Source organism: Ochotona curzoniae, unplaced genomic scaffold (assembly GCF_017591425.1).
Source record: "Ochotona curzoniae isolate NIBS_2020 unplaced genomic scaffold, NIBS_Ocur_1.0 contig_2723, whole genome shotgun sequence".
NCBI classification, from domain to species: domain Eukaryota; kingdom Metazoa; phylum Chordata; class Mammalia; order Lagomorpha; family Ochotonidae; genus Ochotona; species Ochotona curzoniae.
This window is the reverse complement of record NW_024465573.1, coordinates 5,958,510-5,984,844: the sequence shown is the minus strand read 5'-3', so window position 1 is coordinate 5,984,844 and position 26,335 is coordinate 5,958,510. Positions and strand designations below refer to the sequence as shown.

At 45.1% G+C, this 26,335-nt stretch overlaps 1 protein-coding gene across 1 annotated transcript in view; it reads right to left on the bottom strand.

The window, feature by feature from the left end:
* Nucleotides 1-18,213, bottom strand: part of ENDOD1 (endonuclease domain containing 1) — a 32,487-nt gene extending 14,274 nt beyond the window's left edge. The window contains exon 1 of the mRNA XM_040976819.1: nucleotides 17,816-18,213. Within this exon, the coding sequence (XP_040832753.1) occupies nucleotides 17,816-18,115 (300 nt within the window). The 5' untranslated portion in view covers nucleotides 18,116-18,213. The remainder of the gene's footprint in view (nucleotides 1-17,815) is intronic.
* Nucleotides 18,214-26,335: the final 8,122 nt, after the last annotated feature.

The window sequence follows — 26,335 nt, the reverse complement described above, 5'->3', positions numbered from 1 at the left end:
AGATGCATCTGATTAAGAGTGGGCTGCACTCTTGGTGTAGTAGCCTAGTGACTAAATCCTTGCTTTGCATGTGCCGGGATCCCATGTGGGCATCAGTTCATATCCTGGCTGCTTCGTGCCCCTTCCAGCTCCCTGCCTGTGGCCCGGGAAAGCAGTCGAGGACGGCCCAAAGACTTGGGACCCTGCACCCGTGTGGGAGATATGGAAGAAGCTTCTGGTTCCTGGCTTTGAATTGCCTCAGCTCTAGCCATTGCAGCCACTTGGGGAGTAAACCATCAGACAGAAGATCTTTCCTTTTCTCCTCTCTGTAAATCTGACTTTCCAATTAAAATAAATAAATATTTTTTTAAAAAAAGAGTGAGGTGCAAACATCTGCTTCTTGCATTTTTGTAGACTAAATTCTCTTCGAGAATCATGGTAGCATACCAAGTAAAGCAAAATTGGCATCCCACATGGGTGTCAGTTTGTGTCCTGGGCTGTTCCACTTCCAATCCAGCTTCCTGCTGATGCACCTCAAAAAGAAGTGGAAGTTGGCCTAAGTCTTTGATCCCCAGCATCCCATGGGAGACCTGGAAGAAACTCCTGGCTTAGATCTACTCGAGTTCCAGCCATTGCAGCCATTTGGGAAGTGAACCAGTGCATGGAAACTCTCTCACTCCCACTCTTGCTCTTTCTCTTCTCTTCCCCTCTTCTCTCTTTCTCTCTAGAAAAAAATAGAAAGGGTCATTTCTTATGCTTTTTGTCTGCCTGTGTCATAATAAAGACTCAGTCTCCTGAAGTTTCTGTATCTACAAAGTTGCAAATGAGAGAGAGAGAAATAGAGAGAGAAAGGTTGCTGAGAAGAAGGCCCTGTAGAAGTTAGCTAGGATTAATGGGCAAGACCAGCTCTGAAGAGTGAAGGCTTTTGATTTTCTTGCTTCTTATGCTCCTGGCAGCTGCCTGTGATCAGGCAGAGCAGCAGAGAAAGAAAGACTAGGCCTAGGTGCTGTGGGAAATATGAGGTGTGTGATCCTGAAAACAGACTCAAGTTCCTGACCTCAGAGTCCTGGTTGGGCAGGGGGTACAGGTGATAGCAAATGGCACTGTTGATGTGAAGAGGCCAAATGGAAATGGTGCAGGTGAAGAGCAGAACAAGCCCAAGGAAGGCAGAAAAAGCAACGCCCAGGTACAGAGCCAAGCGTAGCCCTGCTGATGAAGGGCAGCTGCTCTGCGAGGAGACAGCACCCAGCAGTGTGAGTTGCAAGTGCATGGTTGAATTTGGCAAGATGACCACCAAAGACACAGCCAGGAGCAGCCTGGCATCACACTGAGAATCTGTGTTTATCTAGTTGTGTGTCATTCTGAATTGAAGGGTCAGGGCTAGGGCCCAGTTATCTTTGTGTAACGGGAAGTGACTGGTATTTATTAAAACAATGATCTCACTGGAGATTCCAATGAACTCCACAACAATCTTCTAATGCCTATAGGATTTCCTCCAGTTAGTAGATGGAGCTCCATGGAGCCCTGGCTGTCCTCCTGCCCTGCACCATGACCTGCCCTGGGGAAGAGCTGGACACAACAAAAGATGGTCAACGTGGTCGTTAAACTTTGTGATGATTCATTACAGAGGGGTGGGGTTTCCTTCCTCTGGAGAATTTTAAGCTGAGACTAGGTCAGCACAAGCAGGCGATGATTCTGACAAGATCCCGTGGTCAGGAGACAACCTAGGGAGCTCCGATGTAACTAACACTAGATAACGAGAAGCTGGACAGCAGTGGTCCTGTCTGTTGCTGCTGTGTGAACCATGACATTCACTCAGGCACACGAGTGCACCTGCGACAGAAGAGATGTGGTCACCCTGATGCCCATCACTGGCTGCATTAGAGAGGCCCCCCTAATAAGGAATCGTGAGCTCAGCTGACAGCTGGAACATCAGATAAGTTTATCAGAGTTGGATGAGGCATTGATGTCTCTTGTATGTCAGACACAGGAGAAATATCTAGGTCTGGAGCCTGGGTTAAGTCTTATGAGAACCTATTTACTAAGAAAAATATCCAGTGAGGCAAAGAAGGGGAGCCTGGTAGGACTCTGGCAACACATTAAGGATATTTGAGGAGAAATAAACCATGAAGCCTTTCTTTCAGCTCTTGGAGAACAAACAAACAAAATTCCCAACCCACCCATTTAGGAAAAAAAAAAACCCTCTCTGTTTGGCACAAACATAAAATACTCTTTCTCCTCTGGGAATAGAAGCAGCCTATAAGAATTAGAAGGATGCTGATGTTCCTGGCTTTCTTTTTCCTTTTTTAGGATAAATGCAGCTGTATGTCTTATTTTATTTATTCTATTTCCTGGCCAGCTCCTTGGCACTTAGAGGGGCTTCCTAGTCCTCCCCGCCTCCCTCCTGGTGAATCACCCTTCCTCCCAGCTCTCTCTCCACTCACATATATATCTTCCTGCCACAGCGAGGGAGTGAGGGAGGGAGGAGGTATCTTCAACCCCGGTCTGTGCTGTGCTACACCCTGTGGGTGTGGCAGGGATCAAGGGATGCCAAGGCACACGGCTGAAGACTCGTGTGAGTCTGAGGCAGAGGAGAGTGAAGCAGCAGAAAACTCAAACAGCTGCCTATTTTCCTTTCAGACTTGGCTTTTTTCTTGAAAACTTAAGAAAATACTAACAAAAGAGGGAATGAAAAAAAAAAGTGTCCACTGTAAAGTGGCAATAAGTACAGGCAAGAAAGCCCTGTGGGGAGGTGAAGGAGTGGTCTCCAGGGCCAACCAATTCCCAAGAGGCTCTGGCTGTTCCTTCTCACCCAGAGTTCCCCACCGGAAGCTCTTCTGGGAGCCTAAGAAGGTACCGCGCATGTGCTGACTGCTCTAAGACCTCTCCAGGCTGCAGCACCTTCTCAGGTTACATCATCCTGATTTTCTAGAATTTCCTTCCTCATTACTCACAGACTGTTTTCCACACTGGACTCCGCTTTCTCTTCCAGAGTAATTATGCTTAGCATTCACTGTGTGTAAAAAAAAGTCTGTTAAATTGAGAAGTCTTCATTTTTCCATTCTATGAGTTCAGTCTTGCGCCTAACTGCACATCAGAACAACCTGGAAACTAAAACAAAACAAAACAATATCCCTAAGGCCTCACCCAGACCTATTGAGCCAGAATAAATAATAATAATAATAATAATAATAAATAATACAAGCAGCCACTCTCTATCCAGACCAGGAATCCGGATGTTTTTGAATCCTCTTGTGATTTTAATGTGATTTAAATTGGAAGCCAATGTATTGCATTTGATCAGGTTCTCATGCATTAGTTACTGAAGAATTAAGGCAACAACTACAGGAAATTACAATGTCTCCTTAAGTCAATAGTTCTCAAAATTCATTTTCTTGGCAAATTACTTAGGCGCTTGCTAAAAATGCTGGTTTCTGTGCCTCACAACAGAAAGCTTGTGAGGCTTGTGGTGTGCAGTTTTGCCCCCAGCCCGGGATGCTGATTGCAAGGACCCCAGGGACCCCATCCTGAAAAGCAGGTGTTCAAAGCATCTCAGGAATTGCCTTATTGACGTGATGATCCCACTTTGTGAGTTTTGTCCACACATGGCTAGAGCTGTGATGTAAAGAAAATAGTACAGCCCATTGCAGCTTCCACTTATTGCATCAGCTACTATTTTAATCAGTAAGAGTAAATACGGATTTTTGGCCTTATTCATTCAAGGAGTAAGATGCCTACATTTATTCTTTTGGACCCATCATTGCTCCAACACCTTCAGTAGCATCCTATCACTTCCTGGTTTAATGATAAAACAGCATTTTCATGCTCCATGCCCTATCACGCTCCCAATTCCTCCAACTTCTTTTTTCAACTTACACTCAACCAAAACTGATCAACTCCTATCCCCTAAATACACGAGTTTCATGGTTGAAATGTAAATGTTTCCATGCTTTCTGTCACTGTTGGCTGGGGATGCCTCCACCACTCCTCTCTGTTACCTGAATCCTACATACGTGCCCAGGTCCGTCTCCAGTGTCACAGTCCTGTGCCAAGTGACCATGTGTAACACATACACATTGAGCACTTGGGCACAATACAGAGAGCTTGTTGCACACATTGTCTTACTGAATCTACCAAAGTGCCCTGTAGAATAGGGGCAACATGTGAGCATATTCCACAAATAAAGCCCCATGAGATTCAGTAACATTGTCAAGATTACACTGTTGGTAAATGGCAGAGCTGGTGGAACTGAACCGAGTGTCATCTTACACAAACCCATATGTCACTCTGTATGTCCATCCCTTGCCCGCTGGGGGCTAAGTGCCCCGTGAGAGGAACTCAAGGAAAGTGTTTCTTGATCATGACCTAGCTTCATGATCCAGTAACAAGTCAACTGAGGCAGGACCAAGCCTTTTTCAGGGCTTAGCCTGGACTCCTATTTATTGCCTTAGTCAACCATGAGATCTCAATAATTTTTTCGTTTGTTTTACTTTTTTATTAAAGGTAGAGAAAAGAGACACTGACAGAAAGATCATTCATTTTCTGGTTCACTTCCTAACTGATCACAACAGACAGGCCTGGACCAGGCTGAAGCCAGGAGTCAGAAACTCCAGCAGGGTTCTCCACATGAGCATGGCAGGGGCCCAAGTACATGGACCAGCTTCCACTGCTTTTCCAGACTATTAGCAAGAAGCTGGATTGGAAGCAGAGCAGCCAAGGCTTAAACTGTCACTCTGATACGAGGTGTTAGTGTCACAAAGGGCAGTTTAATTTGCTGCGTCACAACACTCAGCCCCTCAATAAACGGTTTGGTGTTGATAATGACGACAACTCTGATTGGAGTATCAAACCAGTAGCTGAATGTCTATTATTAATTCTTAGCAATGCTGAAGCCAGAGCTGCTAACTAGGAATGAATGAGTGAACAAACATGATCAGACAAACAGTGTGACTTTCTGCCACTAAAGCTACCTGCAATTTCATTCTTATTTAAACCTAATTCAGTGACAGAGAAAAGAACAAAGAAACTTGTGATAAATACTTGCTTTTGATTGGCTGTGTTCACATTTGCTGCATAAATGGTTGATTAAGTTGAGAGCCAACACTCACCCAGGCACATGTGCTTGCTTATGTCCTAAGCTTTCCCTTCAGTAAGTTTTTAACATTAATTTTCATTTCATTTGAAAGGCAATGGAACAGGCAGAAAGAGAGAGATAGCCCATTCATTAGGTTACTCTCCTTAAGGCCTGCTAAGCTAGGCTTGGCCAGACTGAAGCCATGAGCCAGAAACTCAATCTAGGTGCTTCCTGCGTGTGGCAGGGATCCAAATCCTGGAACCTTCACTTCCTGCCCCCAAGGACTTGCATTAGCAGAAGGCTGCACTGGAAGCAGTTTGCCTAGACTTGAACCAGACACCCCAATAAGGGATGTGAGCATGCTAAGCAGCGCTCCTCTGCTGTGCCAAGCACTCCTTTGTTTCCTCTTTAACAACTTGCCTGAGACACTGGAATGTGGAAGCGACAGAGGAGCAAAGCGGTACCCAGTACTGCACCGGTATTAATTGGGTTGATCAATGTACTACCTGCACATAGCACTGCACAGAAAACACCACTGCCAATTCAATTATGAGTCACCCTGTCTGAAAATGGGAAAACCCACACAGCCTGTCTACATACAAGACTGCGATTACAGCAGATCTCTCGTCTTCAAAACTAATAGGCAATATTTACTTTTCACTTAACAATCGTGAGAAAAGATCTGGCAGCCCTTAAGCTGTTTTCCATAATATTATAATTTTCACTATCAGGAAATAGTTTATTTACATCAATGTAGGTCTCTCTCAAGCTGCTTAAGCTGACTGCCTCTTTTCTTATGCATAAAAAGGACAATTTTTTTTAAGTAGTTCTTTGTAACAAATATCACTTCAAGTTGACAAGGCTGCTTCAGGAAAAATAATTTCTACTTCTTGGGCCCTTTCTTCTGGGTTTTGAGAATGTAACTCTTCTTAAATGTCCTAAAAATGGACGGTGTGGCAGCAGGGCTAGTGACAGGCTAGGAAGACAGAAAGGTAGACATTGATCAGCTCTGCCACTTACGGCATATGACTTCAGGGAGAACAGTGACTCCTGAGTCTGTCTCCTCCTGGAAAGGACAATGTCCGTCTGAGCAGGAACATGGGATGGAGAAAGAAGGTCTGATAATACACATTCTTGAAAGAAGAAGGGATGAAGCAGGCTAGATTTGAAGTCCCCGGGTCTTCTATTTCCAGATTAAAATGCTTAAAGGAACAGATTATGTTGTTGTGCAAATGTTATCCACTAAGAGAGGCTCTATATCCTTCCACTCCAGGAATGGCAGTTGATTGAAGGGTTTCTCTAGATGTTGCTTCACAGAGGTCAAATGGGCACTGAAGCTTGCTGACTAGAACAAAGGGTATGAAATGGTACATACACTTCTGTCCCTAATGCAATGGGAATTTCTGGAGTGCTACACACACAAACTATTAAGATTGGCAATCTGTGAGGAGTGGCATTTTTTCTTCATATGGCTCTAAAATGCTCAAAAATGTTTCCATTGCTTTTATGATCCATTACTTTTATGATCACAAAAAATTAAATATTATAAACAACCACCATCATTACCACCACGAGGAAAACATTGGTTGTAAACTGTCAGCAGTTCTAGATTTAGGGGTCCCATTCCACAATTGGAACAGTATTGTACAACTGTAAATTTTCACTTCCATTATTTAACTAAACTATTTGCTAAGTCCTTGACACTCTACATTTGTTAGTCACTGGATTACATTAGACCAGGAGTTAACTCTATCACCTGTTTTCATAAATAAGGTTTCTCTGGAACACAGCCAATCTCTTTCATTTAGGGTTTTTTTGTTTTGTTTTTGTTTGTTTTGTTTGTTTTTGTATGTGAAAACAACACAGTTAAATAGTTTCAAAAGAGATTACACGTCCCATAGAGCCTTAAATTTTTATCCAAAAAATGAGGATTTCGTGGTGAGCTTGATAGCCCTGGCCCTGCCAGCATGCAACTTAGTTTAGTTGGGTGGCACTCAGTGAGTCACACAAATGACCATGTAATTGCAACAAGCTCACAAAGAAACGTTTAGTGCTGCTAAATAGAGTATTATAAGCAGTTGTTCTGGTTGAGAACGTCATGGAAAACAAACAAAAAGACAGCTAGCAAGTACTATAATGGTAGACAACAGACATTCTTTAGAGACAAAACAGTCAGAATGTCCAAGCTAAAACCTCACAAAATGTGAGACACCAGATAAGACTGGAAAGGGGAGAAGGGCAGACCACGCAGGGTTGTGGAAACAATGATAGAGAGCTGAACCTTTATCTGAAGAGAAATGGGGAAGACCAAGGGTTTTCAGAGCAGTCAGTGGAGACACAGTGAGACATATTTCCAAGCCTTTCTCTAGCTCAGAGTAGAGAAGAATTAGAAGAGACCAGCTGCAATGGGTTAACCAGGCAGGAAGCTGTTGTGCAAGGACTTCAATAAAAGATGATGAGAGCTGGGACCTCAGAGTTCAAATAGTAAAGACCGAAGCACTGATGTCCGCCCAACTGAGACAACAAAAATAAAGGTATCAATCACCCCTAACAGCTTGCATCTGTGGAGATGTGTCTGCTGCCGTAAGTACTACAGCTCCAGATATAATACAGACATTCAAGATGGAGAACTTTCTTGAACTTAGCTTTCCTTTCCCCATTCTTCCACGCATCCTTGGAGTACAGTGATACTTACTCTCAGAAAACATAGACAGCAACCACATATTTTTTTTTAAGATTTATTTTTTCATTGGAGAGTCAGATATAGAGACAGACAGCAAGAGCTTCTGTCTATTGATTGACTCCTGAAGCTGCTACAATGGCCAGAGCTGCACTGATCTGAAGCCAGGAGCCCAGAGCCTCTTCTGGTTCTCCCACATGGGTGAAAGGTCCCAAAGTTGTGGGCCATCCTTGACTGCTTTCCCAGGCCACAAGCAGGGAGCTGGATGGGAAGCAGGGCTGCCAGGATTAGAACCAGTGCCGATATGGGATCCCAGCGTGTGCAAGGTAAGGACTTTAACAGCTAGGCTATCGTGCTGGGCCCATAACCACTTGTCAGTCCATTCAATCTACAAATTGGACTTTAATGGATTCCCTTCCTTAGGTATAATTACTAAGACATTGGTCAGCAGATTTCCTGAAACCAACATTAGCAACTCACAAACACACTTGTGAATCTGTGTTGAAATCAGAATGTAAAGACAAAGGTAAAAACTTTCACAAGTGAAGAACTTCAGCTTGCTTCACAGCGATGATAGGGAAAAATATTTCTGCCCCCATAAGGAGGCAAAGTGTTGGAGCAAAGTCCTTTTTCTGGTCCCATAGTAGGAATCATTGCATTACTAGGCTACTACTTTTTAGAATGCAATATGCCCAGCTTGTTTTACGTGCTGGGGAGCTAAGCTGACTGTATAGAAGGGGTTCTAGAATTATTTGGGACTATTGGATAGATGAGTGGAGTCAGTCTTCTGCCCCTGCCAAGAGGTTAGCTCTGAGATAATGAATGTTGCGTGAATCTTCTTGCCCCTGAGGGTAATTGGCATTTGGTCAGGATCTGGGTTATTCTTAGACTATGTATGCATCCATCCTAACAGCCTCTCCAGAAGCAGCAGCTCCACACCCCCACATATGCAAGATCCCACCCCACACTTTCATCTATAACAAGCACAATGCCTGTTGATCAACTGAATTCATAGTTTTTGGATGAGCCATTTCCCTCAAACCCATCTGCTACCTTAAGTAAAATGTCTGCTTGTGTAATAATCATGGGAAATGTTCAAGATGGATTAGAGTAAGATTGCACAAGAAGGCAGCCACACCTCCAGTGCAGTTAAATACTTACTGAGTCTGTGAACTCTCAATTGCTGAAGGCACAAAGGCAGCACTGGTTCATGGCTACAGGGTTAGAACATGCCTCACTCTACGAAATTTTGTTGAATAACCCTATGGTAACAAAACAGGCCCTAGCTGTGCTCTGCTGTCAGGCTGGTCAAGTTCAATCTCTTACCTAAACTCCCCTCAAGTGCAAGAACATGGAATAGTGATTTAAGCTCCCCATGCCTCAATTTCTGCACTGAGCGGGATACTCACAGCATCTAGTTCCCATGATTGTCGTGAGGATTACGTAGTAGCACGGATGAAAAACATCCTTGGAAAGTGTTTCACAGAAAGCATTCAATGGATTTCAGACCTGTATCTGAAGCTGCAGTGAATACCTGAACACATCTCATACTTCACATGTCAAACGCCTCCTTCGCTCCCCCTGCCGTGGCTTTACTAGGATATAATAGCACATATTTTGGACATAGGCCAACGCCATGAAACCACCACCACTATCTCACCAGTAAAAGTACCTTACACCCCACCCTCAAAGTTTCCTTGTGCCTTTTGTTTGTGTTTATATTTCTCTGGGTATGCAGAAAGAAGGTTGAACATGAGCTGTATGCTCTTAATAAGCCTTAAAGTATGTGAAATTTTCAACTCTAGGCATTGTATGCTATAGCAGATATCTGAAACTAACTCGTCCAGCATAACTAAAATTTTATACTCATAGAAAAACAACTCGCCATTGGCCCTGCCACAACCTGCTGTGGATGGCAACTGTATTCTTACTCCTATGAGCAAAACAGAGCTTACACATGGTAACTTAATTCTTCTGATTATTCAGGCCCAAGTTCTTGGAGTTGTCTGTGACTCTTTTTCCTCTCACCCCAAAGACTCCTGGTTCAAAATTCCCTCAGAACAACACTAACATCACCTTGCCACACACAATGCCACCATCTTGATCCAAACTGCCACTTTCTCTTGTCAAATGTTTGAAATGTCATAACTGGTCTCTCTCCCTCTCTCTCTCCTTCTTTCCTTGACCTTACAAGTCTATCCACACTGCAGCAGCCAAAATTATTCTATTAAAATGCAATTCAGGGGCCCAATGCAATAGTTCAATGGATAAGTCTTCACTTTGCAAGCACTGGGATATGCAAGCACAGCATATGGGTGCTGGTTCGTGCCTCAGCTGCTCCACTCCCATCCAAAACTTTGGAACTCTGGACTCACATGAGAAACCCAGAAAAAGCTCCTGGCTCCTGATTTCAGGTCAGCTTAGCTCTGGCCATTGTAACCATTTGGGGAGTAAATCAGTGGACAGAGATCTTTCTGTATCTCCTTCTCTCTGTAAATCTGACTTCCTGAAAATAAATAAATAAATAAACAAACCTTAAAAAATGCAATTCAAATCAGATCAAAATCTTCCAAACAGTATATATAAAAAAACAATTTTTATTTATTTATTTTAATTGGAACATCAGATTTACAGCAAGAAGGAGAGACCAAAAGATCTTCCATCTGCTGGTTCACCCCCTAAGTGGCCACAACAGTCTGAGCCAAGCTGTTCTGAAGCCAGGAGCCAAGAGCCTCTTCTGGGTCTCTCATGTGGGTGCAGCGTCCCAAGACTTTGGGCCACCCTCTATTGCTTTCCCAGGCCACAGGCAGGGAGCTGGATGGAAAGTAGAGCAGCCAGCACATAAACCAGTGCCCACATGGGATCCTGGCCCATGCAAGGTGAAGACCTTAGCCACTAGGCTACCACCCTGGGCCCAAAAACCAAATTCTTAGAAATAATTCAGAAGAACTCCAAATATCTTCATTCTGTTCCCATTTTAAATCATTTCCTATACTCTTATTTATCTTTCTCTACCACACTGATTTCTCAAATACAGAGAGCATGCATGATCCAGAGTTTTTGTACTTCTTATTCCCTCCACCTGGAACATTCTCCCCTGTCACGCCTGTGCCATATTAACCCAAAAGTCATCTTCTTGGTGATGTATTCCTTGGAAGTACTTTAAAAATTGTATTTACTTGATAGGTAGAAGGTGGAAAAGAGAGAGAGAAAGATTGAGAGAGAGAGGGTCCATCTGCTGGTTCATTCCTCAAATGCCCCATTGGCTTTTGCTAGGCAGGGGTTAAAGTGGGCTTCCAGAAATTCAATTCAGGGTATTTGATCTGGATGGAAGGTACTCAGTTACTTGAACCATGGCCACTTCCTCTCATGCTATACATTGACAGAAATCTGGATTTAGGAACTAGAGCTAGGTATAAATCCCAAGTGTCAGCACTCTGGTTGAGACACAGAAATCCTAACAGGCATTTTAGACACTAAACACTCACCCCTAAAAACCCTTTTTAAGCTTCACCTTTTCTGACATGATATCACTTCATTTTTCTCCTTAATACTGTTACTTACTACGCTATGCCTTTTATTTAGTTAGTTTATCATCTATACCATCTGTCAGATATTCAACCAAATGGTAGCAGATATTTTCATCTGTTTGACTTACTGCTCTGTTTCAGAAGAATGTCTTACATATAATGGATGTTTAACATCTGCTAACTAAATAAATGTACTAATTAACAGGGGACACAAAGCTCTGTTAGAGTATCATGTCAAATTAAAGATCTGCCAAGATTTAAGATCAACGTTCCCTAAAGTTAAGGTATAAGTCAACTGGAAATTTAATCTGTATCTTTAAAAAGAATTTTGTCCATGTTTATTTATAAAATGAAGCATACTTGTATCTTCAGCTTTGATTTAAAAAATATAAAATGCTCTCAGCTTGATGCCTTTCCATTGAACCACACTTCTGTCAGGCACCGGGTCAATAAAAATATGACTAGAATACCAAATGGAGTCTCTATTTTTAGTCCAGCCAATGAATCAGTTTCTTTTTTCTTTCTCCTTCCTTTCAAGGACTAAATAGATATATCAGCAGGCAACAAATTAATGCTATGATGGAAGTCAAATTCAAAAGAACTAAAGGGTAAGTAACCACTCAGGAGACATGACATGCACCTTAAGGGGGAGGGGAGCAACATTCTTGGGTGAACATTAATTCTAGGAGCAAAACAAGACCACGGAAAGCAAGAAATACCAGCAGTGGGAGGATTTGTTTCCTCATATTTTTGCTTCCAGAGCTGACAGTTTAAAAGGAAGAGAAATTTGATTCCCAGCGACTAAAATCTTCATTTCCCACAGAAAAAGCTCTAGCCCCTCACTCTGAGTTAATAGTTGAGCTGACAGCAGCAGTCTGACACTGGGATTTTCAGAATGGTAGATTAGAAAAATCATTAAGCATCCTGAGAACTGGATTAATTCAGTGAAGGAAAAACAAACAAATGCAGTGAGTTTGGATTCTGGGTAGAAAACACTGACACTTGAATTGGAAACTAGCAGGACAGAATAGAAGGAGAGCTGAGAGCTTGGATCGGGCAGGCGTCAGCTCCAGTTTGTGTGAGCGTCAGTAAGTTACCCAATCACTGTTTCCTAAACTACAAGCATGGGTCATAATTCCTACACTTGTGATACAGATGAATGAGTTAGATTGTGGAGATCTTAACACAGAGAGATCAATACATGATAGTTCCCTTTCTGTACTGTCCACATTTGTCTGAATTGAAAGAACAGTATGGACAGTTGTCACCACTGGACTGTTTCAGAGCAAAATGTCCCTGACACATTGTGCAAATAAGATCAATATCCTTACTTTGCTCCTGTGAAACAAACGGAAACACTGAGTTCAAAGATGAAGAAAGAAGCAGGAAAGGAGAATAAAGCACATCTGGCCTGTGTATTTACTATCCGGACCACAGTCAGAAATAAGTTGTGAGCGACTCTAGAACCATCCTTCTGAGCCAGGTGCTTGCCAGGCTCAGCATCATAGATTGGAATGCCATTGCTCACTGTTTGTGACACACACCTGCTAGTTGCTCAGGGCAAAAAGGGTGGAGGTATCTCTGGTACCTGTTTGATTTTTTTTTAATCAATTAATTTCATCCAGCTACCCATTTAGTGCTCTATTCATTCAACCTTCCAACACGCATTTTGTTGGCACTGATATAAAAGTGGGACATATTTTAAGCATTTGAGAAGATATTCAAAATGTTTCATATTCTAGATTTGCAGAACTGTAGGAGTCACCCACATAATCCAACATTCCATTTGTGTATGCCTAGCATTATTATTACAGGAAGACCTTAATGAAGTCCACTTGTTAGTATCTCTACGCATTTAACATTTTTTCAAGGACTATGCTAAATGCTTACACGTGTTATTTACTATGTCACAGCCACTCTCCTTGCTTATTTATACTATAAATAAACAAGAAAAATAGACAGTAAGAACTTCAGGTCCTAGTCCTTGTGAATAGCAAGGCCTCTGCTCTGGACAAAGAAATAAGAGTAGGAGTTGCCTTGCTTGCTGCACTCCTTTTACAGAGAATAACATCTACCTCACAGTACTTCTGTAAGATTAAATAAATGTACACCATCATTACATATTCACAGTATCTGTATAAGATTAAGTAAAGGCACACAGCTATTCATGTTTATAATGTGACAGGGTCCTAAATGTTGACTCCTGGCATGAACTGGCAATGTCTTTTGGAAACGCCTCATTGATACTAATCTAAAAATCCTTTCCAGGCTCGCACGATGACACAATTGGCTAATCCTCCCCTTACAAGCACTGGGATCCCATATGGGTGCCAGTTCATGTCCCAGGTCCTCCACTTTCCATCCAGCTCCCTGATTGTGGCCTGAGAAAGCAGAGGAGGATGGCCCAAAGCCTGGGGACCCTGCACCCACATAGGAGACCTGGAAGAAGCTCCTGGCTCCTGGCTTCAGCTCTGGCCACTGAAGCCATTTGGGGAGTGAATCAGTGAATGAAAGATCTTTATCTCTCCTTCTCTCTATAAATTTGCCTTTCTAATAAAAGAAAATTTTAAACATACTGTCTTTAAATGTAAGGGATGGCGAGACTAGAAGGTTTGACGCTCTCTGCACCGAGCATTGAGGTTCCTGTAAGTCTTGACTGGAAAGGCCCAGACTATCTCATCATGCCAGATGGAGATGACTTCCTATCTCTTTCTTTCCTCTCTCCATGAACAATTTGAAGGATGTAAAACCTCACAGCCAGCCTGTGTTTTCCCTGCTTCCTTTTCAAATTTCTCATTTTGTATCTCAGAAGGTCCCTTGTAAGTTCCTCCAGTGTGGGCAGATACGGGCTGCTATGTCCAACACTGAATTGCTGTTAGAAGACAGAGAAAGAGATCCAAACCATCTGAGATAGTTCCAAACTCCAGCGCTGGAACTGCTGGGCCAGCATTTGAAAGCTTCCTGCTCTGCACATGGAATATGCTTGTAACGGCACCTGCCAGCCAATTATGAGTAAGTTTCTGAAACAGGAAGCTCTCTACCGAGAAAACTCATGGAAAATATATGTCACCACTGATTCCTCACTGAGTCTCCTAACATCAAGTTATTTTCCCCCACACTTACTAAATGCTTTCTGTGTGCTAGATTCTAGAAATATAAGGGTAAATGGAATGCCACATACACATCTCAAGGGCTCAGCTTGAGGAGACAGACAGATGTGTAGGTAATCACAAACAAGACAGTAGGTACAAAGAGAGAGAATTCCTTCTGGATGAAGGGAAACCTCAGGAGTCTTACAGTACGGGGAGGAAGGAAAGGACCATATAGGAGCAGTGAAGAAAAGGCATGTGCAATGGAGAGAATCAACATGAGCACAGAAACAAACCTGATAAACTGCAGGTCATGAGCTGATCTCCAGGTAGCTGGAGAATCAGATGTGAAGGTGGTGGGTGGATGCTTGGCCAGGCAGTTGAGGCTTCGTTTAAGATGCATATGTCCAGCCTTGGAGTAGCTGGCTATGCTATCCAGCTCCATTCCTGATACCAGCTCCTCATTATTGGGCAGCTGGAAGGCAGCAGGTGATGGCTCAAGTAGTTGGGTCCCTGTAACTCCCATGGGAGACTTCTCTCTCTCCCTCTCTCTCTCTGTCTCTTGTGCTCTGTGTGTGTGTGTGTGTGTGTGTGTGTGTGTTCCTCTACCTCTCAAATAATTGTTTTGTTTTGATGTGGCAAGATGAGAAACAAGGCTGGAGTTGGAAACAGATGCCAGGCCTTGAAGAGCCATTTTTCAGTTTGAACTTCCTCCTGTAAGCACTGGCCAGTTGACACTTTGAAGGCTTTAAGAGTGACTGCTTCTGTGATCGTAGGTTTAGAAGCGTTTTTTAAAAGGAAATTACAGGATGTTCTCAAAAGATGCTGTGTTGGGCTTTGAAATCCCGGCCTTGGTGCAACCCTGCCTGACTCATTGTTGGAAACGAGTTCTGAACACCTTTGTTCACATGCTCCTCCTTCCACTGTCATTGCAACCCCCCCTTGGTAAGGTAATGGTGGCCTTACAAAAACGTGATGTAGGCACAAGGTGACTCAACATCCCAAACAGTTTGGAAGCAGTCAGAAGTACACACTGAGCCCTGAGCATCCTTCTGCAGCAGGAATTAGCGTGATGCAGATTTCTGGAGGCAGGCGGGAGGAGGGCTCATGTCTGCTGCAGTGCGCATCCGATAAAGCTGCTTTCCCTTCTAAGGATCCCTGGCTCCCTGAAACAGGGGGTGGGGCAGGGAGCTCAGCTATTATGCAGAGGAAAGTATCCTGCAATGCACAGCCACAGTGGCCAGGCAGAGGCTTGGTGAGGCCTCTGGTAATTTTCAAAGCTGCTGTAGGTCTCTCTCAAAGTGCCATCTGAAATGATTTGCCTCTCCCTACCCACTCCCATTCCTCAGTACTCCACCTGGGGTCTCCACTGCTTTCCTGATTCTCCACTTCCCCTCTCTGCCAAGCAATGCTCCCTTACAGCTCCTTCAGTAACTGAGCAAATGGCTCTGCCTCCCTAAGCCTTCCTCGATGACTGCTTCCTACTGGTTCCTCCCTTCCATTACTGCCCTTTATTCTGCACACTTAGTCAGCTATAATCTAGTCATATTAATTTACCTGTCCCAACCACTGCCCATGCACTCATCCCTGAATCTGTTGTGCATGTCTCACTGGTGATGTTCACTCTGCTAGATATCACTTCATCTCCCTTCTCAACTCTGTCTTCTACTTCCGGGCACAGCAAACACATCATCCCGACCAGAGGTTCGTCCCTACCACTTCCAATGCAAATGAAATCCTATAGGATTTGTGTACACTTACTGCATTATGGTTGTGGTTGGGTTTTTTGCATTTGTGACCTTTTTGTTTGTTTTGCTTATGTCATAACAGCTTGTACTTCTGTGTCAGGCACCTCTCTTAAAAATTTTGTAATAGTGACACATTTAATCCTAACAACGAATCCATGCCATTGTCTCTGGGCTAATCTGCCCTAGTTTACAAAGTCAGTGGAGGCTCTGGGATTTGAATCCACACAGTGTAATGTGGATCTGGTGCTAGGACACCTCTCCACTGGCAGGCCAGGACGTCCTGGGATTCTGCAGCCACACTCAGTTTTATCGGAGACCTAAATCTTTGGCATAGGGCAGGCAGTTGCTGAATATGCTTGGAAGCTAACTAGAACTGGTTTCACATGCATTGTGACTTCCTCACACTTTCGTCCTTCTCCTCAAGCAGTCCCATGTGATTCTTAAGGAGCGAGGTCCAGGTCATTTACTTTCTCTAGGCTCATAATCACCGTGCATAAAATGAGGAGCTGGAGTGTACTGCAAGGGGAAAAATAATTTCAGATTAAAATGCGGCTGAGTATGCCTGATTTATGATCAGCTTCCCGTGCCAGATCTAACCATTCTGACATCAGCAGGTAGGGTGTGTAATGGATGTGGGCAGGGCAAAGAAATGGTGCAATTGCTGGACAACTAGCCAAGATCCCAGATCTAGAAATATGATAAGGTGATTACAGCCATAAGTCTGAAGGAAGACCCAACTGCCAGTCTGGTGTGATCTTGATCAGCAATGGGCATCAGGAACAAGAGTGGTCAGGCAGCTGTGGGCAGACTGTAGGAGGTAGCAGAGGGCCTGGCTGGGCAGAGGTGAGCCAGGATGTTAAGAGTAATGCAACAGGCTCAGCAGGGCCTCCTGTAGGAGGAGTGTTTGATCAGCATCACCCGGCAGGACAGAACGCCATGAGAAGTGACTGCATTGGCAAGTGGTCTGATAATACAGATATCCATATGAAGCATCAAGAAAAACTGGTTTGACCTCCCCATTACTGGAAGGTAGTCAATGTTTCTCTACCACTTAACAACTAGCCCGCTGCATTCTGCCATCTATGCCTTACTATTCTATTCTAGCTCAGCACAACTACACAACCAATTACTGGCTGCCATGTGCAGAGGGAAGGACTTCCACAGTCGGCTTAGCTCTGCAGGAGGGAAGCCTTCTCCAACAGAAAGGACATCCACTTCCCAGCCAAAAGACCTACCCCATCCCAGTAATTGGGCGCTCTTCTGCGAGTGTCTTAGCCCCACGCGCCCCCATCAGCAACCTCGACCTCCTCCTTTTCTGTAGTAGACAGAACGTTCACCTGCTTACTCATTATGACAGTGACGTGTCTACCCAGGCCTATGGACGACCAGCCTGGGTTTCCCGCGGATCTCAATGGTCTCTGAGTCTCTTTCACGTTCCTCACTACTCAGGAAACTGCGGCTGTCTGCGCCCAAAGGAGGGAGCACGCCAGCCTCTGGCACCTCCCTCGCCAGCGGCTTCAGGGAAGGCTTGCACGTTGCCAAGCTCTTCCCGCAGCTCGGGCAGGGTGTGAGGCAGACTGCAGCTCCCGGGGCGCGGCGTGCGTCCCATGGCACCCAAGGCGTGGGAGACTGGTTTTCCCAAGCATTTCTCGGAGGCGACCCCAGGGGCCCGGCAAGCGCTTGCAGCCAGGCTCGGGGGCCACCACCTCGCTTACCTGCGGCTCCAGCAGCCAGCCGGGCTCGGCGCCACCCTGTGCCGGGCGGGCGGCGCGGAACGCCGAGTACACGGGGATGCGGTCCCGGGGGCTGTACAGGGTGGCGAAGCGCTCGGCGCCCCCCGCGCGCTGACAGATCTTCACGTGGGACTCGGTCGCCAGCCCCGCGGGCGGGGTCGCGGCGTAGAAGAACTTGTCACATTCGCCAAAGCCACCTTGGTCCTGGCCCACGAGCCGGCCTTCCAGGAGCCCGGCCAGGGCGAGGAGGCTGCCCAGAAGCAGCCAGCGCGCTGGGCCCATGGCGGCCTCTGCGAGCGCGGCGGGGCGGCCGCGGCGCGGGTTGTACGGGCTGGGCGGGGAGCGCGCGATGCAGCCCGGCTCGGCGGCGAGGGGAAGTCGGAACCCAGGCGCGGCGCCCGGCCAGCCGGGCGGGGCGGCCCTGGCGGCGGGGGCGGTCCGCGCACCGAGGCCGCGCCTCTCCCGCCCTTCCTCCCTGGCTGAAGATGGCTGCAGAGGCCCGGGACCCGGGCTGCAGGATGCGGCCGCCTCGACCCTGGAGGCGCAGGTCACCTGCCGTCGCGCCCCTGCTCTCCGCCTCCCCGGGGACGCGCACCGCAAAAAATGACAGCCCCGAGCCCGACTGGGCTAGTCCGAGTGGCTGGGAGGGGACGGTCGCAGGGACTGGGCGCCAAGTTTCCTGGTCTAGCGCGCCTCAGAAACCCTCAGGGATGCGCAGGGACCACGTTAAAGGGTTCCTCAGGATGCTTTGTCGCTAACGCCTTACGAAAGCTGATGTTTGTTTGTTTGATTGATTTTAAACTAATCAAAAGCCCTGAGATCCAAGTTAGGAAATCCCTTTAACGGAAGTTCCTGAATTAGCCCTGCTGTGTGTCTGCTTGGTGCAAAGGATTAGAAGCAAAACTAACACTCAGAAAGAGAAACTAACTAGCATCACTGGTAGTTCGGTGAGGGGACTTGTGTCTACAGTACTCTGTGAATGCCCATGTGCCAGCCCGGGCCCCGTGCTATAAAGGTTATGACAGGTCAACAGTGACAGCCCACTCTGCCAGTTCATTCTGAATCAAAGAAGCATGCAATTACACGAGTAATTAAACACCGTCCTCCACACTGCTGTGAGAATTTGGCCCCTGTGAGGCTGAGAAGGCTTCCCTCCGACAGCGGCAGTTAAGCTGAGCCCCGGAGGATGCACTGCCATCGAACAGGGAGAACTAACTATAGATTCTTCCCCATAGAATGGAAAGAGATCTGCCAGAGGAATTTAAGGGATGCTTCTGCTGTGACCCAACAGTGGGGAGCTAGGGAAGGGGAGGAGGTTATGGGAAAGGGAAGCAGGAGGCAGGGATTCCATCACCCAGGGACTTACACCCAGGGATCTTCAAATGTTTTTGGACAAGACCCATAATGAAAATCCAGTTTCACGCGATAGCACTTAGGCCTACAATTGGCCTTGCCATCTCTCACTTTTGGCCTACTTTCTTCCATCTAAAAAAAAAATACTGATGAAACCCTGTAACTTGTGTCTGTAACTCACCACTAGCTCATGACTTGTATCTTGGAAAGCGTGGTACAGACAATATTGAGGGTTTTGATCTTTTTTTTTTTTTAAGATTTATTTTGTTGTATTTTTATTGGAAAGTCAGATATACAGACAGGAGGAGAGACAGAGAGCAAGATCTTCTGTCTGTTGATTCATTCCCCAAGTGGCTGCAACTGCCAAAGCTGAGCCGATCCAAAGCCAGGAGCCCAGAGTCTCCTCTGAGCCTCTGGAGGAGGAGGGTGCAGGGTCCCAAGGTCATGGGCTGTCCTGGTCGGCTTTCCCAGGCCACAGACAGGAAGATGGATGGGAAGCAGGACTGCCAGGATTAGAACCGGCACCCATATTGGATCATGGTGCACTCAAGACAAGGACTGTAGCAATTAGGCTACCACGCTGGGCCCAAGGATTTTGATCTCTCAGCGGCAGTGACACTATCAAGTCAAGCCGGGTTGGATCGCAACACATGCCAGTTCACATGGAGGCCAGCTGGGCTGTGTTAGGCTGTAACCCCCACCAGCATCAGCTGCAATTGGGGGTGGGCTGTGCCTGGCCAGACTTATAGCACCCATTTGCAAATGCCGAGGTGAGGCGGACCATGCCAGACAGGAACGCAGCACTCAACCAGCACACATGAGACCTTGGAGGGGGTAGGGGGTAAAGCCAATAGCGGGGCTACATATGGCTCCCCTGCTGGACACCACTCCCACTAGTGAGCATGAGAGTTAGGATGGGGGCAGACCAGGCCGGTCAGGGCTACATCACCTGTTGGGCTCATGTGAGCTGGGTCAGGGGGAAGCCAGACTAGGTTGACTATTCCTACTGATACATGCGCAAGTCAGAGTGGGATGGGTTTGTTTGGGCTTTGCCACAATATCAGCTGGCAGATGCTGGCACAGAGGGGTAACTCTGTCAGGGGTGGGTAACACAGTCCAGAACCACCTGGAGAGTGCAGGCTCTGGGAGTGGGATTGGGTTCAGTAGGGAAACAGTGAACACTTTCCTCCACAGCCACTTCAACTAGTGAGTATGAGAACCAGGATTGGGGCAGGCACGGCTGGACAGAGAGAGGCACCCAGCAGCACATGTGTGGGCTGGATAGTGAGGCTGGTTGGGTTGAATTGGGCTTCAAGGCCCATTGACATGTATGAGAGCTGAATGGGATGTGGGACAGGCTGGACCAGTCTGTTGGACATACTGGCAAACACAGAAACCAGGGCAGGGGCAGGCCTGGTGGGGGTTATTATGGATCACTCCGACTAGGCTGCAGCTCCCACTGGTTCTGCATGAAGGTCGAGTGTGTGGTGGGCACGATTGTGCTGGGTGCAACACCGTTGACTTATATAAAGACAGGGATGGAGGAGAACTGACTCAGCCATTGCAACCACCAGCATGTGCATAAGCTGATGGGGTGATGGACTGTGCTGGACCCTGTATTGATAAGCACACACAAGAGTCAGATCTGGGATCACCTCAGATGAAGTTTCTTTGAGGATTCCCCCAGCTGAATTGCTGGTCTCAGACCCCAATCATGGAGAGAAATGCAGGTTCCATGGTCTGACCATGGAGTGCATATATCAGAGCCGGGCCTCCTCAGTGGCTCAGACGGAGCAGTGGACGGCATGTCTGGGTGCACAAGGAGGATATGGCAGCACATTGGAGTCTGCAGAGGACACACGGTATCACAGCAGAGGATGGAGGACAGAACAAACTAATCAACCTCCCCAGCCAAGTGTTGGCACTGAGTATGTGGGCAAATGGAGACTCTAAGGTGGACTATAACAGCCAGTGGATTCTGGAGAGATTTTGTTGTGCTTGGAGTGGCGAGATCAGCAGCAATTCAGAACTGGTGAATTATTGAAACCTCTTGAGCAGAACTCTAGGAACATGCCCCACTTTGGGGACCCTGGAGTGGTATTGGTTGACTGTCTTCATCCCAGGATATGGAGGGGGTTAGAAGGCTGGGTGTAGCTTCTTCCGTTACCTCCCTCCTTCCCCCACATACAGGAAGGAAAAAGTGAATGTGAATATGATGATCTCACGCACCTTTCTTGTAGCCCTTGGCCCTTATCACCCTAATCAACTATGTAAAAGCAAATAATAATAATAATAATAATAATAATAATTTAAGAAATACCTCTGAGACCAGCACTGTGGTATAGCAAGCTAAGCCTCCAACTGTGGCACTCATATGGGCTATAGCTCAAGTCCTGTCTGTGTCACTTCCTATCCAAGTCTCTGCTAATGGCCTGAGAAAGCAGTAGAGGATCGCCCACATATTTATATTCCTGTACTCAAATGGGAGACCTGGAAAAAAGCTACTACCTCATATCTTTAGACCAGGTCAGCTCTGGCCTTTGCAGCCATTTGGGGAATGAACCAACGAATGGAAGAACTCTCTCCGAATCTCTGCTCTCTTTCTCTCTCTTCCTATCTTTCTCTCCCTCTCTGTAACTCTTTTAACTAAAATGATTATTTTTTTTTAAAAAAGAAATCAAACAAGTCTTCTGTATTTCTTGTTAAAAAGGAATTCCAGGGCCCAGCACAATAACCTAGCAGCTAACGCCCTCACTTTGCACACACCAGGATCCCATATGGGTGCCGGTTTTAATCCCGGTGACCCTGCTTCCCATCCATCTTCATGCTTGTGACCTGGCAAAGCAGTTGAGGACAGCCCAAGACCTTGGGACCCTGTACCCATATGGGAAGCCTGAAGGAGGGTCTGGGCTCCTTGCTTCATATTGGTGCAGCTCCAGCTGTTGTGGCTGCTTAGGAAGTTAATCAATGGACAGAGATCTCCCTTTCTGTCTCTTCTCTCTGTATATCTGACTTTCCAAATTAAAAAAAAAAAATCCCAACCGATTCATCTAGGAAAGCATCTGAGAATGGCCTGGGAACTGGACCTCCATGGAGGACGTGAATGGAGTCTCTGGCTCCTGGCTTCAGGCTCCTCTAGCCCCAACCCTGTGGCCATTTGGGCTTGGAAGATCTCTCTCTCTCTTGCTTTCTTCCCTTCTCTCTCTCTGTCACTCTTGGCTTTCAAATAAATAAAATAAATCTTCTATTAATGATGGAAATGGTAAGCTTTTTAAAAAAGTTCTGTTTATTTGAATAGCAGAGTGATAGAGTGGGAAAGAAAGAGAGAGGGGTCTTGCACTCTGATGATTCACTCTCAAATGGCTGTAACAGCTGGGGCTGGGCCAGGTCAAAGCTGAGAGCCTGAGACACCACCTGGGGCTCCCATGTGGGTGGCAAGGGCTTAAAAGTATTATCAGGGAATTTTAAATGTCATGGAAGCACTGCATATGTGAACACACACACACACACACACACACACACACACCTTCCTCTCTTCCCCAATGGTCCACACTAGATGTCACCTCCCCTATAGAACTAGTGAGCACTTCTGTGATGTTCCATCTTCTCTTGAATATTTTCCCAAATGTTTGGGGGTAACTCCAGACAAGATAAAGTTTCATGCCTCATGCAGCCAAATATCTGAAATAATTTTACTGTAATTTTTATTTGGTTAAAAGTATGCAATCTAGAATTAGACTTACCGGGTTTGCCTCCTGGCCATGTTTTTAGACCAGTTGTTTTGCTTCTTTTTTTTTCCAAAACTTATTTACTTACTTGATAGATTGAGAGAGAGAATCTGCTGTTTCACTCCCCACATGGCCACAATAGCTCAGGCTGCACTAGTGTGAAACCAGGAGTCAGAAGCTTCTTCTAGATCTTTCATGCGAGTGCATAGACTCAAGCACTCGGGTCTTCTTCTACTGTTTCCCCAGATGTATTAGCAGAGAGTTAGAATGAATGTAGAGCAGCCAGGACTCAAACCCATGCCCATGTGGGATGCCAGCACCATAGGTAGAGGGTTTACCAGCTACACTATGGTGCCAGCCCCAGTTTAACTACTCTCGTCTCAGTATTCTCCATTATAAAACAAGGCTAAAGATAGAATCTTAACTGCTGGTATTAAACATTTAATGCATTAATATATTTCATAATATATTGTCTAGTCTGTGACACACGCTACTGCTTTAGCAAATTCAATATTGAGATATATTTTACAGCTGATAATGTGACAAAGCTCAGTTGTCTCAATGGTACCTAAAATAGCAGCGCATCTTATGATTGGTGAGATCTTAGATGGGATGGAATTTAGCCTACAAGGAGCTAAGAAAAGTGCCTACAACATAGAAAGCACAATGTCAGTACTTGACAGATAAGCATAAAATATAGATACCATTCTCTAACCTCATCAGAGCAGATCAATATAGATTTTTAAACAGCTGTGCAATATAACAATGGCAAACAGTGACATGATTGTCCCTGCCTTAGACTTCATCCCTGACATCTTTGTTGAAGTTTAAAGAATTCTGATAACTGTCTCTTTGTCCTGGCTAACATCTCAGAAAGATAGAGAGTTATTGAGACACAGTACCACAAACAGGTCAGTTATTTGATGTCTCTTTAGACCAACATTCTTTACCTAGATCTTTATTGGAGAGACTGAGAAGTCGAAGAGAATAGCAGAGAAGTAGGATTTCCAACTGCAGGGTTTAACAAATCGGCTGTGACTCCCAACGATGCATAAACCACAAAGCAAAACACAAAACACCACTGTTAACTGTATGCTCAGTCTCTTAGGCCTAACCACACTGCTTTAAGTCATTTACTTCAGTCCTCCTAAGAAGAGATCGCATAAATAAAAAAGGGAACCGCAAATAGCTCAAGTAAATAGAATTAAAAGGTAAGTTTGTTGTCGAAACAAACTGGAATTCATGCATGTGAGGTTTATCCAAAAGATTGGTCAAAAACATTTATTATAAAAAATGATGAACAGCAAAAAATTTTACACCCAGAACTGACAATTTCATCTTACATAAGCTTTCTGATGGGCACTATAGATTTTGAAAGAAAATCATCACATTTCCAGTGATACTTCAGTGGCCTTTGGAGACTAGCCACATGAGCAACTCCACACGTTAATTCAGCCCAACTTTTAGCCCACAAAAGGATTTGTTCATGTGTTAGTCATACAGATGAGTGAATGCTATGCTGGTACATCAGAAAAAAGGAATGAAAGAAACATCATTGGCATATTGCTTCTTGCTAATGACATATTTCATTTCAAAATACTTAAATATGTCACATTGGGAGCATAGAACATTTAGTTTTTTTAATTTTTATTTTTGAAATTTATTATACAATTTTGTATAGTCTGGGATTCCCCTCTCCCCATTTCCCACAGCCCGAATGGTTTTTCCCATAATGTCACAACTCTTCATGAGGAGTTACAATTCCATCTACAAGGAGCTAAGAAAAGTGCTGTCCTTGTCATTGCTGTCTGCTGTCTTACATTGTTCCAGCAATGCCAGGGCACACTCACACAGAAAGTTTAGTTTTAAATCTCTGCTTTTAGATTTTTTAAACTTCTCTGATTTTATGAATCTAAATATACATTATTTTTCTATGAATAAAGTTTAAAATCCTTTCAGGTTGAAAAAAGATAAACTTTTCTATGAAATTTTTAGCAATGAAAAGACAAATGAGAAAAACAGAAAATTTTGTATGTGGCATGATCATTATGTACAAATGAATGCACTGGGCAAAAGCCTGGGAAGAGTTGAATGATAGATTGTTTTTGTGGAATAGAACAATGACTCTAATCTGTGCTTCTCTGTGAGGTGAGACACCTCTTACAGGTGCATGATATGGAGCAGAATTAGGTGCAGAGGTTAAGATGGTACCTGGGTATGCCCACACTCCACGGCCGACTGCCTAGTTCCAGGTCCTGGCTCCATTGCCAATTCTAGCCTCCTACTGAGGCAGACCTTGGTAGCTGGGTTACTGCCAGCACCCCTGTGGGACACCTAGACTGAGTCCTGGGCACGCTCAGTTTCAGCTATGTCAGGCATTTGGATAGTGAACCTGCCAATTGAAGATCTCTTTCTGCCTCTGCATCTCTCTGTCTTTGCAAAACTTATGAAAAGACAAAAACATTTGATTTTTAAAAGCAAATTATACACCATTAAAGTTTGGAAGCCGCTATAAATTTAGCTAATTGTCAACTGTAGGACAAGCCTAGGCAGAACTGACTTGTCCCTGTGACTCCTAGATCACCAAAACAGTTACTCATTCTGTCTGTAGTACCCCGTGACAGTGAGGTTCTGACACAGTGTGTCTTCCAGATGCAAGCTGACTGCTCACCTGGCCTAGGATACTTAGGGAGATGTGCTGGGTCAATGAAAGAGATTCAGTCATTCTCACAAGGCTCTCCCAGTTAAAGTTAAGCAGCAGATCTCTTTCCTCCAGAGTCTGATGTAGACATAGGAGAAGTATAATCACTCATTCAGTAAATACCAAATAGACTTCCAGATGGGGACAGACACCAAGGGAACAGTTAATTTTAATCCAAGGGCAAAAAATCAGCAACACATTCTACAATCCAGTGCTGATAACAGATACAAGCTTCAAAGACATATTTATTTCCAAATGCTTTTTGCAGTTTCTTGAAGCTTGCACGAGGCATATACACATGCCAGGGCAGATCAATATTTCTGAATCAGCTCATGTAGCAAATGCTACAGCATTTGATGGCAGAAAAATTTGCGGTGCACATTGAAGAGGCTGAACTAGTCCTACTCCTGCTTGTTAATCCACATCTGCTATAAGGTGATCAGTGAGGGCAGAATGGAGCTATCAATACACACTGAGTACTTGTGCTGGGGTGAGGAAGTGGGTGGCACCATGATCTTGATCTTCATGGTGCCCGGGCACCAGAGTGGTGATTTCCTGTAATCTGTTGGCAATATTTGAGTATGAGGTGATGCCCCCAGACAGCACCATGTTGGCATGCAGGCTCTTGCAGATATCTGCTTTGTACTTCATTATGAAATTGAAGCTGGCTTTGTGGATCCACATGACTCTGTGCCCTGGAAGGGAGGCTAGAATAGTGCC